This window comes from Caloenas nicobarica, chromosome 3, assembly GCF_036013445.1.
Source record: "Caloenas nicobarica isolate bCalNic1 chromosome 3, bCalNic1.hap1, whole genome shotgun sequence".
NCBI classification, from domain to species: Eukaryota; Metazoa; Chordata; class Aves; order Columbiformes; family Columbidae; genus Caloenas; species Caloenas nicobarica.
In genome coordinates this window covers 115,692,331-115,705,458 of record NC_088247.1, presented here as the reverse complement: position 1 = coordinate 115,705,458, position 13,128 = coordinate 115,692,331, and the positions used below count along the sequence as shown (strand labels likewise).

The following is a 13,128-nucleotide window of genomic DNA, read 5'->3' as shown; positions in this document are numbered from 1 at the left end:
TTAAATTTAGCTGTAGTTATGCTGGAATTCCTGAGGAGGTACTTCACAAAATTCAGTCTCTTATTCTGCTTGTCTCTTTGTCCTGAAAACTCATACTCAAAACCACAGACCAAATAAAATATTTTCTGCTCTTGGAGTCTGTGATGCCTCCATCTAAAACTGAGGTGGACTTTGTTGTTGCCTTAACGTAGTGTGGGATAAGTTTGTGTGTGTGGTGTTCTTTTTTGGGGGGGATTGGAATATATGTGAATTTTCCTGGTTTTCCAACTGTTCTGCCTTTGAAGTGCATTCTGGACAACCAATATAGAGCCAGACTCTAAAGTTTTGATTTGCTTGCCAAGCAGGCTTTCTTATTTCTAAAAACTTACACCTTTTGAGTCTAAGTACTCCTGGTTTCTATATTGAAGACTAGGTTACATAGCAACCACTTCAGAGGGTTTATTTCCTGAGGATGTATGTAAAGCTGTTTCATTAATGAGAGCAAGAAATATTCTGCTACAAGTGCAAGGGAAATCTGTCGCTGCTAGGATTTGTATTAATGTGCTAGTATGTACACATGGTGTGTGTCCTTCCTGAAACACACAATGCCCTGCAACTGCTGGTTTGTCCCTGCTGAGTTACAGTATCATGAATTATAGGGTGATACCTACAGCATTTGAGTTTCTTGGGCATGTTTGAGGACTAACCACACTTACAGATCTGAGCTTCATCATTACCTTGGGAAGACACTTTGAAGTAGATGAGTGCAGCGTTTTTTTAATCTGAGAAGCAGACAAAAATGTGTGTGGTGAAAAGAGATGGGAGGCAAAGATGGGAAGCGAGTGATTCGTAACAGCCAGGAATGACTTTGCTGTCCCTGCCAGGATGACTAAGTTGACTACAGGGGAAGAAAATAATCCCAAATCAGGTATCAGTTCTGACCTTGTTAGGAAATGTTGTCTGCCAGCCCTAGAGGTCTAACAGATGGCAAAAGAAAATCAGTTTTCTCTCCTACTACTATTGGTATCATACTGGGATTACTTTTGTAATCAGCAGCATATCAGTAGATTTGTTGAGTATCTTTGATTGCAAATGAGACTCAGCTTTCCGCTACTTCCATCAGCATCCTTCTAGAACAACCAGTATGAAACAAAGTGCAGGCTCAAATCCTCTGTTAAATCAGACTTTTATGGAAAGAAATAGGAGTAATCTATCAAAGATGTACAAGGCAGCATATGCTCTTACTGCTGAACCGTATTAAAGACAGTGGTCATCAGGGCTCTTCCAAGAGCTATGGGGCAGGTGAGGGGCTTGCTGAAGAGGACATGGTAGGTCATATAGGAGTGTTGTGCAGTGAATTCACTCATGGTTTTCCACGGGGAAGGAGTCTCAGGAGAATGACACACAGGAAATACTCAGTACTTGCAAAGAGAGAGAACTAGAAGGAGACTTGCGAAGGCTGTGGAGGGTAGAAAATCAGGAGGCAGCGCCAGTGTGTGCAACGTTGTGTTGTGTGGCACTCTGCAGAAAGAGTGAGATGACCTTGCTGGTGAGTTGACTAAGGGGCAATCTCTACTTTCCTTCTGACTCAGAAATTAGGGATAATGAGAATTAGCTTTTTTGTGTGTGTGGTATCTTCTCATGGCTCTTCCTGGTGGATTTTTTTTTTTTAATATTGAAACAAATACTGTAGTATCTAAACTGTACTTTTCTATTTAAATAGTTTTAGTTTAGAGAACTCAACATGTTCAACTTGATGTTAACTAGTGTTGCAATAACTCGGGCAGAAGGTGGAGGATGATGGTGTGCGTTTAAATTTGGTGGAGCTCCAGTAGGATTCTCACTGGAGAGGGATGGGGAAAACTACTGCGCTGCTTGCTGGCAGAATGCAGTTAACGTGAAAGCAGATAACAAATCGGACTCCATAAATTGGTCACAGAGGCTGATTTTTATTTTAATACGACTCAACAGCTAACTGCAATAGTTACCTTCTGCGGAAAAATGGATGAACAGCATAACTTTTAGGTTAAAGTCATATAAAGTTCTTAATATGTAAATCAAAACTTGATACCTTTCCACAGAAACACTTTCTTTGCTTTGGCTGAGACACTGAGGGTGATCTGGTGGCAATGGAATAGTCACTTGAGGAGCCAAATGGAGAAATTAAACTCCTGAATTACAAGACACCTTTATGCTGATCAGTCACAGCAGCAATATATCTTTTGTTGGAGGAGACATGGATTTTGCACTAGGCATGTGGTAGCCAATCTCAAGTAGAATTGAATAAGACCATTTATCTCAACCACTCCAAAAATAAACAATGATTTCTGGTACCAGTCCTTTGTGCTGAAGTTAGAAGAAGAACACCTTAAAAAAAAAAAAAAAAAAAGTTACTTTCTCTTTTCTACTTCTTACAGTTGCTTGTGATGCTGACAGATTTGAGCAGGTGTACTCAAATTTGTGGAAATGGATTAAAATAAAGGGCGATGTGAAAACTAGAGGGCCAGATTTGTTTGGACTCTTACCTTCTCAGTAAATCTGGAGGTTTTTTCCTTACCAAAAAAAAAAAGTCACTTGTTTTGAAGATAGGGAACCGTTTCCCATTTAAATTTTTACTTTAGCAATTCAGTTCTGTTTCCAGCCAATATACAAATCTCTTTAGACTTGGCTTGTGTTGAAAAGAATTAATTTTAAGAAATAGTAATAATAAAAAAAATCAATTAGGCAATCTTTCCTTCTCTCATTAGTTCCTTGTTAATGATGTGGTTATCTAACAATGCAAGACTATGTGAAGCTTTTAGCAAATATGTGTTTGTAGAACTGTTTGAGGTAACAGAACACTTATATAGATTATGATACAAATGAAGTCAATTGGTGATGCAAAAACTAAGAGTTTACTGGAATAAGGGACATATTATAACATTATTTAGTAATGAATCTTTTGAAAGATTCGTATGTTTTGTCTTCACCCCCCACTTCTTGATGAGCAATTTCAGATGGCAAAGCTCCAAGTTTAAATTTGCTGTTGTTTTCATTCAGGTTTTTTCTTCTACCTGCTGCCAGAGCTGGTTGTAAATTTGGGAACTGTTGGCAAACAGCATGCTTGTGTGTTCTTGTGTGCATTCAGTATAATTCTGGATTGGATAAATCATCGCTTCAGTAGGAGAGTTATTTTAACTAGTTCTTCCTATTTTGTAAGTTGTACCCTTGCGGTTAGCAAAGAAAACTTGATGAATCAAGCTCCAAAAAATGTGTGTGTGTGTGTGTATATATTTTTTTTTTTAAATGAAATGATACATGGACAAGAAATCACTGCTTCATAGTAGCCTTTATTGGAAAACAAAAAACAAGTAGGTGGTGTGGTTTGGTTCCTTTTTTTTTTCTTTTTTCCTTTTGGGAAATGCTGGTATCTTTGTGTGTTCCTGGTGCCCTCTGGAGGTGAAACTGAAAGCTGCAGCAGTCTGACAGCAACAGTGTTACTGGAACTGTTGAGTCTTGCTCTGGACTTCTAAACAGTGATCTCAGACCCACGTTTGTCATCTGGTTTGACTGCTTTCTTGTTTTGTAGGTGAAGATGCTAAAGATGATCTGCAGGGGAAGAAAAGTCTGAGCGAGAAAGTTTCTCTTTATCGAGGTGACATTACACTGCTCGAGGTTGATGCCATCGTTAATGCTGGTAGGTGGTTAAATATTTTACACTGTCATGTCTTGAAAATCCTTTATAGTGCCACATTGCAAGTTTGAACTTAAAGTTGCATAAAACTGGTATGTCCTGTGGAAATCTGTTGGAAAGTACATATTTTTTCCCAGCTTCTCTATATTGCGTCTGTCTATCCTGTGTGCCTTTACTGTGACAAGGATTATTGTGAAACTTGAACAGCATGGTCACCAAGAGAAAAACAATGACCTCATGTCCATCTTTTCACTTAACTTGAGCAACTGGGGCTTCACGCTTCATATTGTAGAAGGCTGAACTTCGATACTAAGGTACTGCAGTACATTCCAATCCGTTTTTATAAATCAAACCATTTGTGGGCTAGATAATGTGAAAACCTTAACAATAAGGTAGTAGGAAAGCTGGTTTTCTGTTTCATGTGGTTTGACTATTTGCTTTCTTGTAGGGAGATGGTATTTTTCAAGTTTTTCCTCATGACCTACAGGGTTGTAAATGTTTTAGTTCCTCTTCTCGCTTAGCGACCATGTCTCCATGTGTGCAACTAAGGTGAAGAACTGTGCGTAGCATCATCTTCTTGTGACAAAAGTGGGGGGGAAAAGCCTATGCAATTAATTCCTTTGTACATTAGATTATAGTAAGCTAATGTAACTGGTTGGGAAAGACTATGTGAAGGTTTCCGCCTAAACACACGCTGCAGCAAAATCTTGCCTGCACTCCCCACCCGAAAAAGAATTATGGCTTGTGTGTCCCGAGGCTGGAAATTTTTCCCCCTTGTATTTGGCTAGCATTGTCCTTCGTTGTCAGGAGTATTGGTTTGTTTTCAAGGATTAATTTTTGGTAGTATCCATTTATTGGAAGGCAACATACTGCAGTATCTTCTCTGTGATTGAATAAAAGTGCAGAGATTCCCAAGGTTGTATTGGCCAAAATTGATGTGCTTGCTTACTACAGTAAAAAGCTGTGTGGGGATACTGGCTCGTGTCTGTAAAGAGTGTAGATATGTTTGCTCATAGAGTTTAGAAGTCACTTAACAGACTCTCTTGGATTGTTTAATGATGTTTATCTCTGCATGACTCCCCGCTTTCCAGCGAAGACATGCCAGTGGGTTTTGTGAAGTACAGGTAGAATCTTTAGTTATCACGAAATGTGGTTTTTTTCACTCCAACAAGTAATAAGGATGGTATTTCCATGCGAAAGTTTAAAATTAATCTTCTAGTTTACTGATGCGCAAAAGCCTTCCTAAGTTACAGACAAACAATACAGTAGCATCCATGTAACATGATTGTCTCCTCACTGTGTTGGCGAGGCCTCTGAAGCTTTAATCTTTTAATTTTTTTCCCTCTTATTCTTTCAAGATGACATTTCCAGCTGTGCTCGTGCTCGCTTTCTTACTTTATTACTCTACAGTGAGTCAATATTAGCATACTTCTCTCGATTTATATTTAGATTCTCTTTGTTTATAGGCTTCCCTTGAATTACAGGCTGGAACTAGTTGCAGGTTAGTTTTGAAACAGAAATACTTTTATTTTCTTGATTTAAAGGGGTTTTCTCCCTTTCTCTTGATGTGTCCAAAAACCTATATCCCAGACTGCTGATGACATTATCTCCTTGTAAACTTGCCTACCATCCTGGTAAGGAATGCATCTATCCGAGTAGAAATGAAAAACAGAACCCAATTAAAATCAACACATATTAACATGTAAGTTTGAGGAAGGGATTAAAGACCACTCAAAACAACACAATAAAATCGAGGTCGAAAGACCTAAAGAGGGATATAAATACTCTTCAAGCATCTGGAAGGCTTTTAGCAAAAAGAAAGAAGTTGTTTTTACTGTTGTCTTCTGTAGGTAAGTTAAAGAGGAGCTGGATTTGGGCTTAATGAGAAATTCAGATTACATCTTGACAAAATTACTTATTGGAAGGGACAGTGATATTATACTTTGTGTCAGGCTGATGCGTAGCAGCAGTCCTAGATCAGGACATTGGTAGAGGTGATTTTTGAAATTCTTCTAGCCCTTTTCTTCTGTAATCTCTTACAGCTCCCTAAGTGCATAATACGTGAACTATTATGACTTGTTAATATGCCTAGATTAAACTAGTAGCCTATAGTTACATTGAAAAACCAAATAGTCTCTATATGTTAATGCAGTAATTAAAATTTAAGTGTAAGCCTTTGATTTGATCATGATTTCAGTGTTTTTTTTGGTGTGGGTGTGTTTTGGTTTTTTTTTTTCTTTTGAAGTTAAACTTTTTAAACTTACTGTTAAATTTATATCTGGAAAGCTAAACAAGGAGGAGGATGTTTTGGTTCAAGATCCATGTTATTTATGCAAAAGCTGAGGGGTTTTTGCTACACAAACACTTCTGTTAAATTTAGTAGTTTACCTTATGCTCTGAATTCCGTTTCCTATTTGAATTTCTCCTACATAAATAACAGTTAAATTGATAACCAAATTTCTTGTGTTTGCTAAAAAGGGTGTTAATGGTGATCTTAGGCAGCTAAGTACGAAGCTGTCACTGAAGAGCACTTCTACAAAAGGATCTCCTTTTCTCCTAGACTTTAGCAGACAAACTGAATGTTACTTACTTTCCAAAAATGTTTTACAAATATTTTATGCTGAAAGAGGACAACCATGGAAACGGTGGAAGGAAAAGTTTGTCTTCGCTCGTCATCAAAACAGCCATGTTAAAACAGCTGCTTTGAAATCATTCGTGATCAAAGTGAGGATCTATTTTTGTGGTTTCTGAAGAGTGATTTAACCTGAGATGTGTGGTGGAAAAGGTAGCTGGAAAAGGGAGCTGATGTGCCATTTTGCTAAAATAGATGTCGATTATTTACCTCTGCAAACGTGTTATCCTCCCAGAATGGTTCCCTAAAACTTCCCTATTACTGTTTGTATTGCAGACAAGTATTAGTTTAACTTGATGTTTTGCCTAAGGTGTCCTGTTATGTTAGTTTCCTTCCCTCCTTTTTTAAGGATTCAGGCAAGATTTGTACAAAAATCTGATTTTTGCTCCTATATTCTTCTCTGTTCTTTCAGTATGACACTTGAAGAATGTGTACGGGCTTTTCTTGAGGCATGTACTTCTTAAATCCATGATAACTGGCCTTTTTTAACAAATCAAATATTTCTGGGTGTCACTTCATCCTGATGCCAAAAGTGCTTCAAGTACCTGGGAGCCAGATAACCACAATTAATTATCCAACTTCCAAATAACTCGTGGGAACTGAGCTTTGGGAGTGCGTGTGTTTAGGGGAGGGACAAGGTGGGGGGGTGGTTTAGTCCCTTTGCCCTGTTCATCTCAGCTATTTTAACGCAAGTTTTATTCGCTCTGCAGGCATTTCCTGATAGAAAACATTTGTGTGGACCAAATGGGCTACGTGAGAAAAACAGTTTCAGATAACATTGAAATACTAAGCCGAGAAAATGTGTAATACCACCACACTGCAGTATTTATATTATCAACCAAGCAGTAAATACTACATTTCCTATGCAATTTTAATAAATATAGGGAAAACTATGTTGCTATTTATATCCTATGCAGTAACTTTTAAATCTGAAGTGGATAAAGAAGTCGCATGTTCACAGTGGATGTGATAAGTATGTCTGTGTACCTTAGAACACCTTAAACAGTAGTTCATCGTTATTGACCTCAGGTATTCATTCACTTCTTACCTCTTAATAAATCTTACCGGCCAAGTTTTAAGATAAGAAAGCATGTACTAATGTGCTTGTGAGTTTTTACTGGGAGCAGGATTGAGGGGAAACGATTAGGTGGGGAACAAAGGATTATCCTCATTTTTATTTGATTGGGAGGAGGAAGATCACTTGCAGAACACCAAAAAAAAAAAGTTATTTCTTCTTAGCTTTGAAAAGTATTATTGGATATTGGTAGAAAAGTATGGTTCTGAGAACAGAAACCTTTAATCCACAGGAAAAAGGAAGGTGATCAGTTCTGGTTAAGTAGATATTTCTGGTAATCTATAGTGTTGTTCCTAAATTAGCTATTACTGTTGCTACAGTTAGAGCAACTAGGTGGCTCCCTTTAAACTATTTGAATGCTGGAATCATCTCTAATCCTCGCAAATCTGGGGAGAAACTATCAGTTTTTAAAGGGAATATTTTTTCCTTATGAGACAGCAGATGGAAAGTAAAATCTTACTCTGATAAGCAGTGAAAAGAGTTAGTGGAGAAAATAATTAAACCACTTTTTCACCAACCTCTGCTGGGATTTAGTTACCGAACGTCATACCGTTCAAGAAGAGGTTTCCTTTATGGGGAACCATCTCCATGTCTGTAGTGGGTGACTTCAGCTGGGGGCGTTGGTTTGGTGGACGTGCTACACAGATTTCTTGGCTTCTGGGTGTATTGCGCAGGGCCAGACGAGTGAAGGTACGGGGGAGGAGGATTTCTTGGTTGCTCTAAGAGGCAAGGGTGTTTTCAGGGAGTGAATTACATCTGAGTGTGTTTAACAAATTTGTTAAAGTTTAGAACACTCATCCTGTTCCTGCTGTACCTCCCTGTCCCAGTTCTGGAAGCGCGTGGAACTGGAAAACGTTTGGGTTTGAATATGCTGTGTTCGCTTGGCTCCTTATGGGGCTGGTTTCGACTGGAGCCTCTGCATGACTCAAATTAGAGGATGAAATAGCCATTTTCTTATTAAGTCTCAACTTTCCCTAATGAAATACACCTTTTCTCCCTCAGGCTTCTGACTTCACAGCTGTGTTTAAGCATTTTAGTGTAAGAGCAATATCTTCCTCAGTTTTAACTGGAGATAGCAGCAGTTTTTCTTCTGGACTATTTTTTTTTCCTTCGTTCTCCTTGGCCTTGACCTTGAAGTATAATCTGATTGTTTAATTTTATGAGGCACCCCATTTTTCTCAAGTCCAAAATTACACATCAAGCTAGAAGTACTATGTATTGAAGCTGGGAACTGAATATATTATCAGTGAATTATGCTTAAATGAGTGTGTAAGTATAGATAGTGGCTGAACTATGCCTTTCCACATAAACAGCTTGTTAATGTGCAATCAGTCACTGCATTTACCTTGAACTTGGTGCTTAATGAACAGGTGGGGAAAAAGGATGGATTCTAATCTGGAACAGGTCTGACATCAGGCAGTTGCACTGATTGCTAATCCATTTCATCTGGCAACTTAATTTATCACACACAATTTTCATCTTATAGCTTGTGAAGTAGAAATTACTTCAGAAATGGCCTGTGTGAATATTATGAAGATATTTGAGTCGGTCGCTGAGCCTGAGTGAGAATTGTGCATATACTTTCTTTTTATTTTGCAGTGACCGGTAGTTCTAAATCTGGAGCTTATTTGAAATTATTCTTCAGCTCTTCATTCGCTTTTAAAATAAGTCACTTAATTCAAGTGTTTCTGCTATTGAAAGTGGAATCAACAAAATGTAAAATCTGCACTTAAGCTGCTGTTGCTTGTATGATTTTTGCATGGGATATTTGCATTTATGATTATTTTTTTTTTCCCTCCTCTCCCAGCAGAGTTAAAAGTAAATTGTTGCTTATGCTGGTGGAAGTTCCTTAGAGTTTGATGTCTAGTAGCATGTTTCGTTAACACATTTGAAATGTTTTCTCTCCAGTGTACATACAGGAAAACTGAAAACTTGACTCCATGAAAGAAATTTCAATACATCTGGCATCTGCCTATTTAGCTTCAACTATTGTCATTTCCTCTAGGAGTAAAACCAATAATGCTAACAAATTGTTGTTAATTTGGTTTTCATCTTGAATGTGAGCAGACCACGGTGTTAATCAAAGGTTTCTCAAGTTAATTTACAGTTGGTGCAATTATACTTGAGTGTAAAGCCCCCAGACTAATTCATATATAGTCCCCAGTTTTTCATCAGAAAAATCAGTGTTAGTAGTTGAGGGAATTGGTCATTCTCAGTCATGGCATCCGTGAGTGAGTTTATTACTGCTTTCTGTGGAAAATACTTTAAATGCACCTGGTGAGTAGTAGACATGGTTAAACGTGCCCTCCGCTTTGTGTAGAACCTCATTTCAGTGTAGTTCTTCCCTTTAGTGTAATACTCATTTGGATGAAAACTAAAAATCTGTGTAAAGTGACAGTGATCAAGAGAATGAAACCAAAGGTAAGTACCGCTGGAGGTGCAGTTTAATTTAGGTGGGTTACTTTATCTGCTCTCTCAGTCAAACACCATTTGCTCTAAGGATGTGGCAAAGGCTGAAGGTTGAGGAGACTCTCTCAGAATTGCACTGGAGCAAGGATGGTCGTGATATTATTTGAAAAAATCCCAAGTATAATCAGTGTAACTCACAACTTAAGAACAACAAAAGAGAGGATTGGCAGTGCTGCAGACACATGGTATGAATGAACTTCTTTTCCTCATTCTGGGGTGCTTTGGGAGGGGGAAATTAATTGTGGTGAAATGTTTCCAGGATGCTATTATAATATATTCCACCGGTGTGCTTACAGCCGTGTTGCTCAGCTGACAGAGATGGCTCTGGGTGGGTCTGTGCCTCAAAAAAACCAAAAAAAAAACCCCAAAAAACAACCAGTAGAGAAGAAAATATACTCTCCATTGGAACAATTAACTCAAAAGGCTCCTTAAACTAACAGTTTGTGGACTGAGGCACCAGATGCACAGCGAGTTGAAGTTCAGAGCGATGCTGTTTGACTTCCTATGTTATTCCATGGTGGCACAGAAATCTGAGTCGAATGAGATGAGGGTGCAGGATATCCAAGTATCTGATGTCTAAAGCATGTTGCCCAGAGAAGCTGTGGGTGCCCCGTCCCTCGGAGTGTTCAAGGCCAGACTGGACGGGACTTTGAGCAACCTGGTCTAGTGGAAGGTGACTGTGCTCATGGCCAGGAGGTTGGAACTAGATGAGCTTTGAATGTCCCTTCCAACCCAAACTATTCCATGAAATACCCTGGCACAGAGTTAGGTGGCCAACTGTCTCCTCTGACCGGATTGAGCATAATCTGTTAGTCTTCTGATAACGTAATATAAAATGGGCGAGGTAGACATTTTAGTTGCCTAATCTAACCCGATGGTCTATGGTACGTGAATTTATTGAACAATCTGGTCTTCATCAGTGTTGATGCTTTCAGGCCACGGTGTGTTTTACCTTGACCAATACGTTCTCCTTGTTTCTTAGTGCATCCATTGTTGAACCCATTTATTGTCTGATTCTTTCTGGCTCCCTGGGGCAATAACTGTCTGTATAAACTGTGTGTTGCTGATACTTTTGTTCATAAAAAAAAGAAACTGCTTAGGAGCCTTATGGATACAAATAAAACATTTCCAATGACTTTGACGCTTTCTGGAGTAGAAAAAGAATGAGTAGGAGAAGAGGACACTACTTGTATCAGTTGTGACTTGTCAGGTTTTGAAGTAGCTCATTGTATTGTAGCGTTTGTGCTTTCACTTGATCTCTGCTTCTCAGGTTTGTGCTTGGCCACTCAAATTTGGCACGTTTTATCTCCCTAAAACCAAGAACTGTGCGTGTTAAAGCAGGGCAGCCAGAGCTGTGTGGGCTCTGCTGCAGATCCATGTTTGTAGCAATGTTCAGTAATTAAGAGCAATATTACAGGCTGTGAGATGTCAGGTCTTTCACTGTATCTCTTGCTTTTTTAGCTTCTCTGTCCTCACACACTGCTGTATTTTATTATTTGTGGTTGGAGCGGGTGGTCATTTAAATTCTTGCTCCTGCACGCAGAAACTTCCTTCCTGTGTTCCAGGACTGTAACGTGGACTTGTCTAACCATCAGACCAATGTGGTTATTGATCCTTCGTGCCGCGGTTACACTGGACCTTTTTTGTGTGTGCCCTTTCTGGAGAAAACTAGCAACATAGAGGCAAAACACCTGCAAAGTTGGATTTCTTCAAAGTCTTTTACACTTGCAATTGTGATGTGCGAGGTGTCGTGGGTGCCATGAGCACTTTCTGACAGCAGGTGGCAATAGTGCCTCTGGTATCGCGAAGCCGCTTTTTGCCTGTACACCTTAATTTTCCTGGACATAAAATCAGTAATGACTTAAGCAGAGGAAACAAAATACATGTGTTGTAGGGCTGCTTGTTGGGTAGGCCATCAATATGGCTCATGCTTATTAAATGTCTACTCCGTTTCATTGCGTGTGTTTTAGTGTGTATTTGAAATAGAGCAGGAGGCAGACATGGTTTAGAAGAACTGTAAGCATCTGTTTTACTTCACAGAGGAGTATATTTGGGAAGGACCTTGCTTTCAGCCTGTCTCATCCAACATCCGACAGTGGAACTGTCATCTTGAGTGCCCTGATGGAGCAATGCGGTCCAAGAAACAACTCAAGGTTGTCTTGAACAATTATGCTTCATTTCATAATATTAAATCCACTTTTAATCAGGACTTGGGGGGGATTATCTGAAGGATTGTGGGTTTTTTAAGCCAGTAGTTGCAACAGTATGTTCTCAGTCAAGATAGGCATGCAACATGGTGCTTTTTCAAGCTTTTGCATTTAAAAAAAACCCCTAAAGCAGTCAAGCTTCTAGTAATTGAAAAGCGTTAGGATGCAAGAGAAGACTTCTTTAAAGTCTCCTCTCTCTGCAATACTTATAAAATCTTGGCAGTGGGTGTTCAGCTGGTAGACTGAGATTATCTGTGTAGTGTTAATGTTGCCCCCTCATACCTCTCTGTCCTGATGTATGTTTGCTCTTTGCTACCTTTATGTTGTAAGCATAAACACATTGGGATGGACTAGGTTGTTCTGGGCTTGTACAGATACTAGCTCAACTTAGTTTAAGTAGCACAGTGAGGTTAGCATGAGAATTAGTATTTCTGTGCAAAACGTAATCCCATTAAATATATGCAGTTAAGTATTGAATAGGCGAAGGTCTACTTTGACTGGAGCAAGTAAACTTTAGGCTTATCTCATGTAACAGTAGATGCAGAAAATAGGATAAAAAAATCTGGCTAACCCTGTCTGTCTCCTCTTCCTTCTCCTTTGGCAAGAGGCATTGCTTTTGCTTAATTCTCTTAGCTGCTGACTAGAAGACTGATGCTGTGTCTCCTACCCTTGGTTACAATATCAGATTTGCTTAGTGCCTTGCCATTTGCTGCAGGTTTGGGGGAAGCTTTTCAGAAATGCTAGTCACTTGAAATACAGTTCGTTACTTGTTACATAAATAATTATGGACTGTGAAATGCAGTTTAGGTTTTGTTTTGACCTATGGCTGTTAGAAACCAGCTTTTCTGACAAAAGGAAAAAACATTTCTGTTGCAAAACCAGGAATTGCTTTCTTTAGGAATTCAGAATGTCTCTCACTTCAAAATCACTATTAAGGGTGCAGTTTGGCTTTAAAAATCTGGACTCCAAACCCCTTTGTGTGACCTGCTGTCACAGCCATGAAAATCAGTAATAGCAGCTAAATACACATCAAAGCACGGCGGAGGCTTGTGAAGGCAGTATTTGCTTGTTAATCTGAGCACAATGGCAAGTG

General features: G+C 39.0%; 1 protein-coding gene across 5 annotated transcripts in view; it reads left to right on the top strand.

Moving 5' to 3' along the window:
* MACROD2 (mono-ADP ribosylhydrolase 2) overlaps window positions 1-13,128 on the top strand; it is an 857,870-nt gene that overhangs the window by 20,289 nt on the left and 824,453 nt on the right. For all 5 annotated transcript variants that reach the window (XM_065632892.1, XM_065632891.1, XM_065632889.1 and 2 more), the window contains exon 3: window positions 3,548-3,655. In XM_065632892.1, the coding sequence (XP_065488964.1) occupies window positions 3,548-3,655 (108 nt within the window). The remainder of the gene's footprint in view (window positions 1-3,547; window positions 3,656-13,128) is intronic.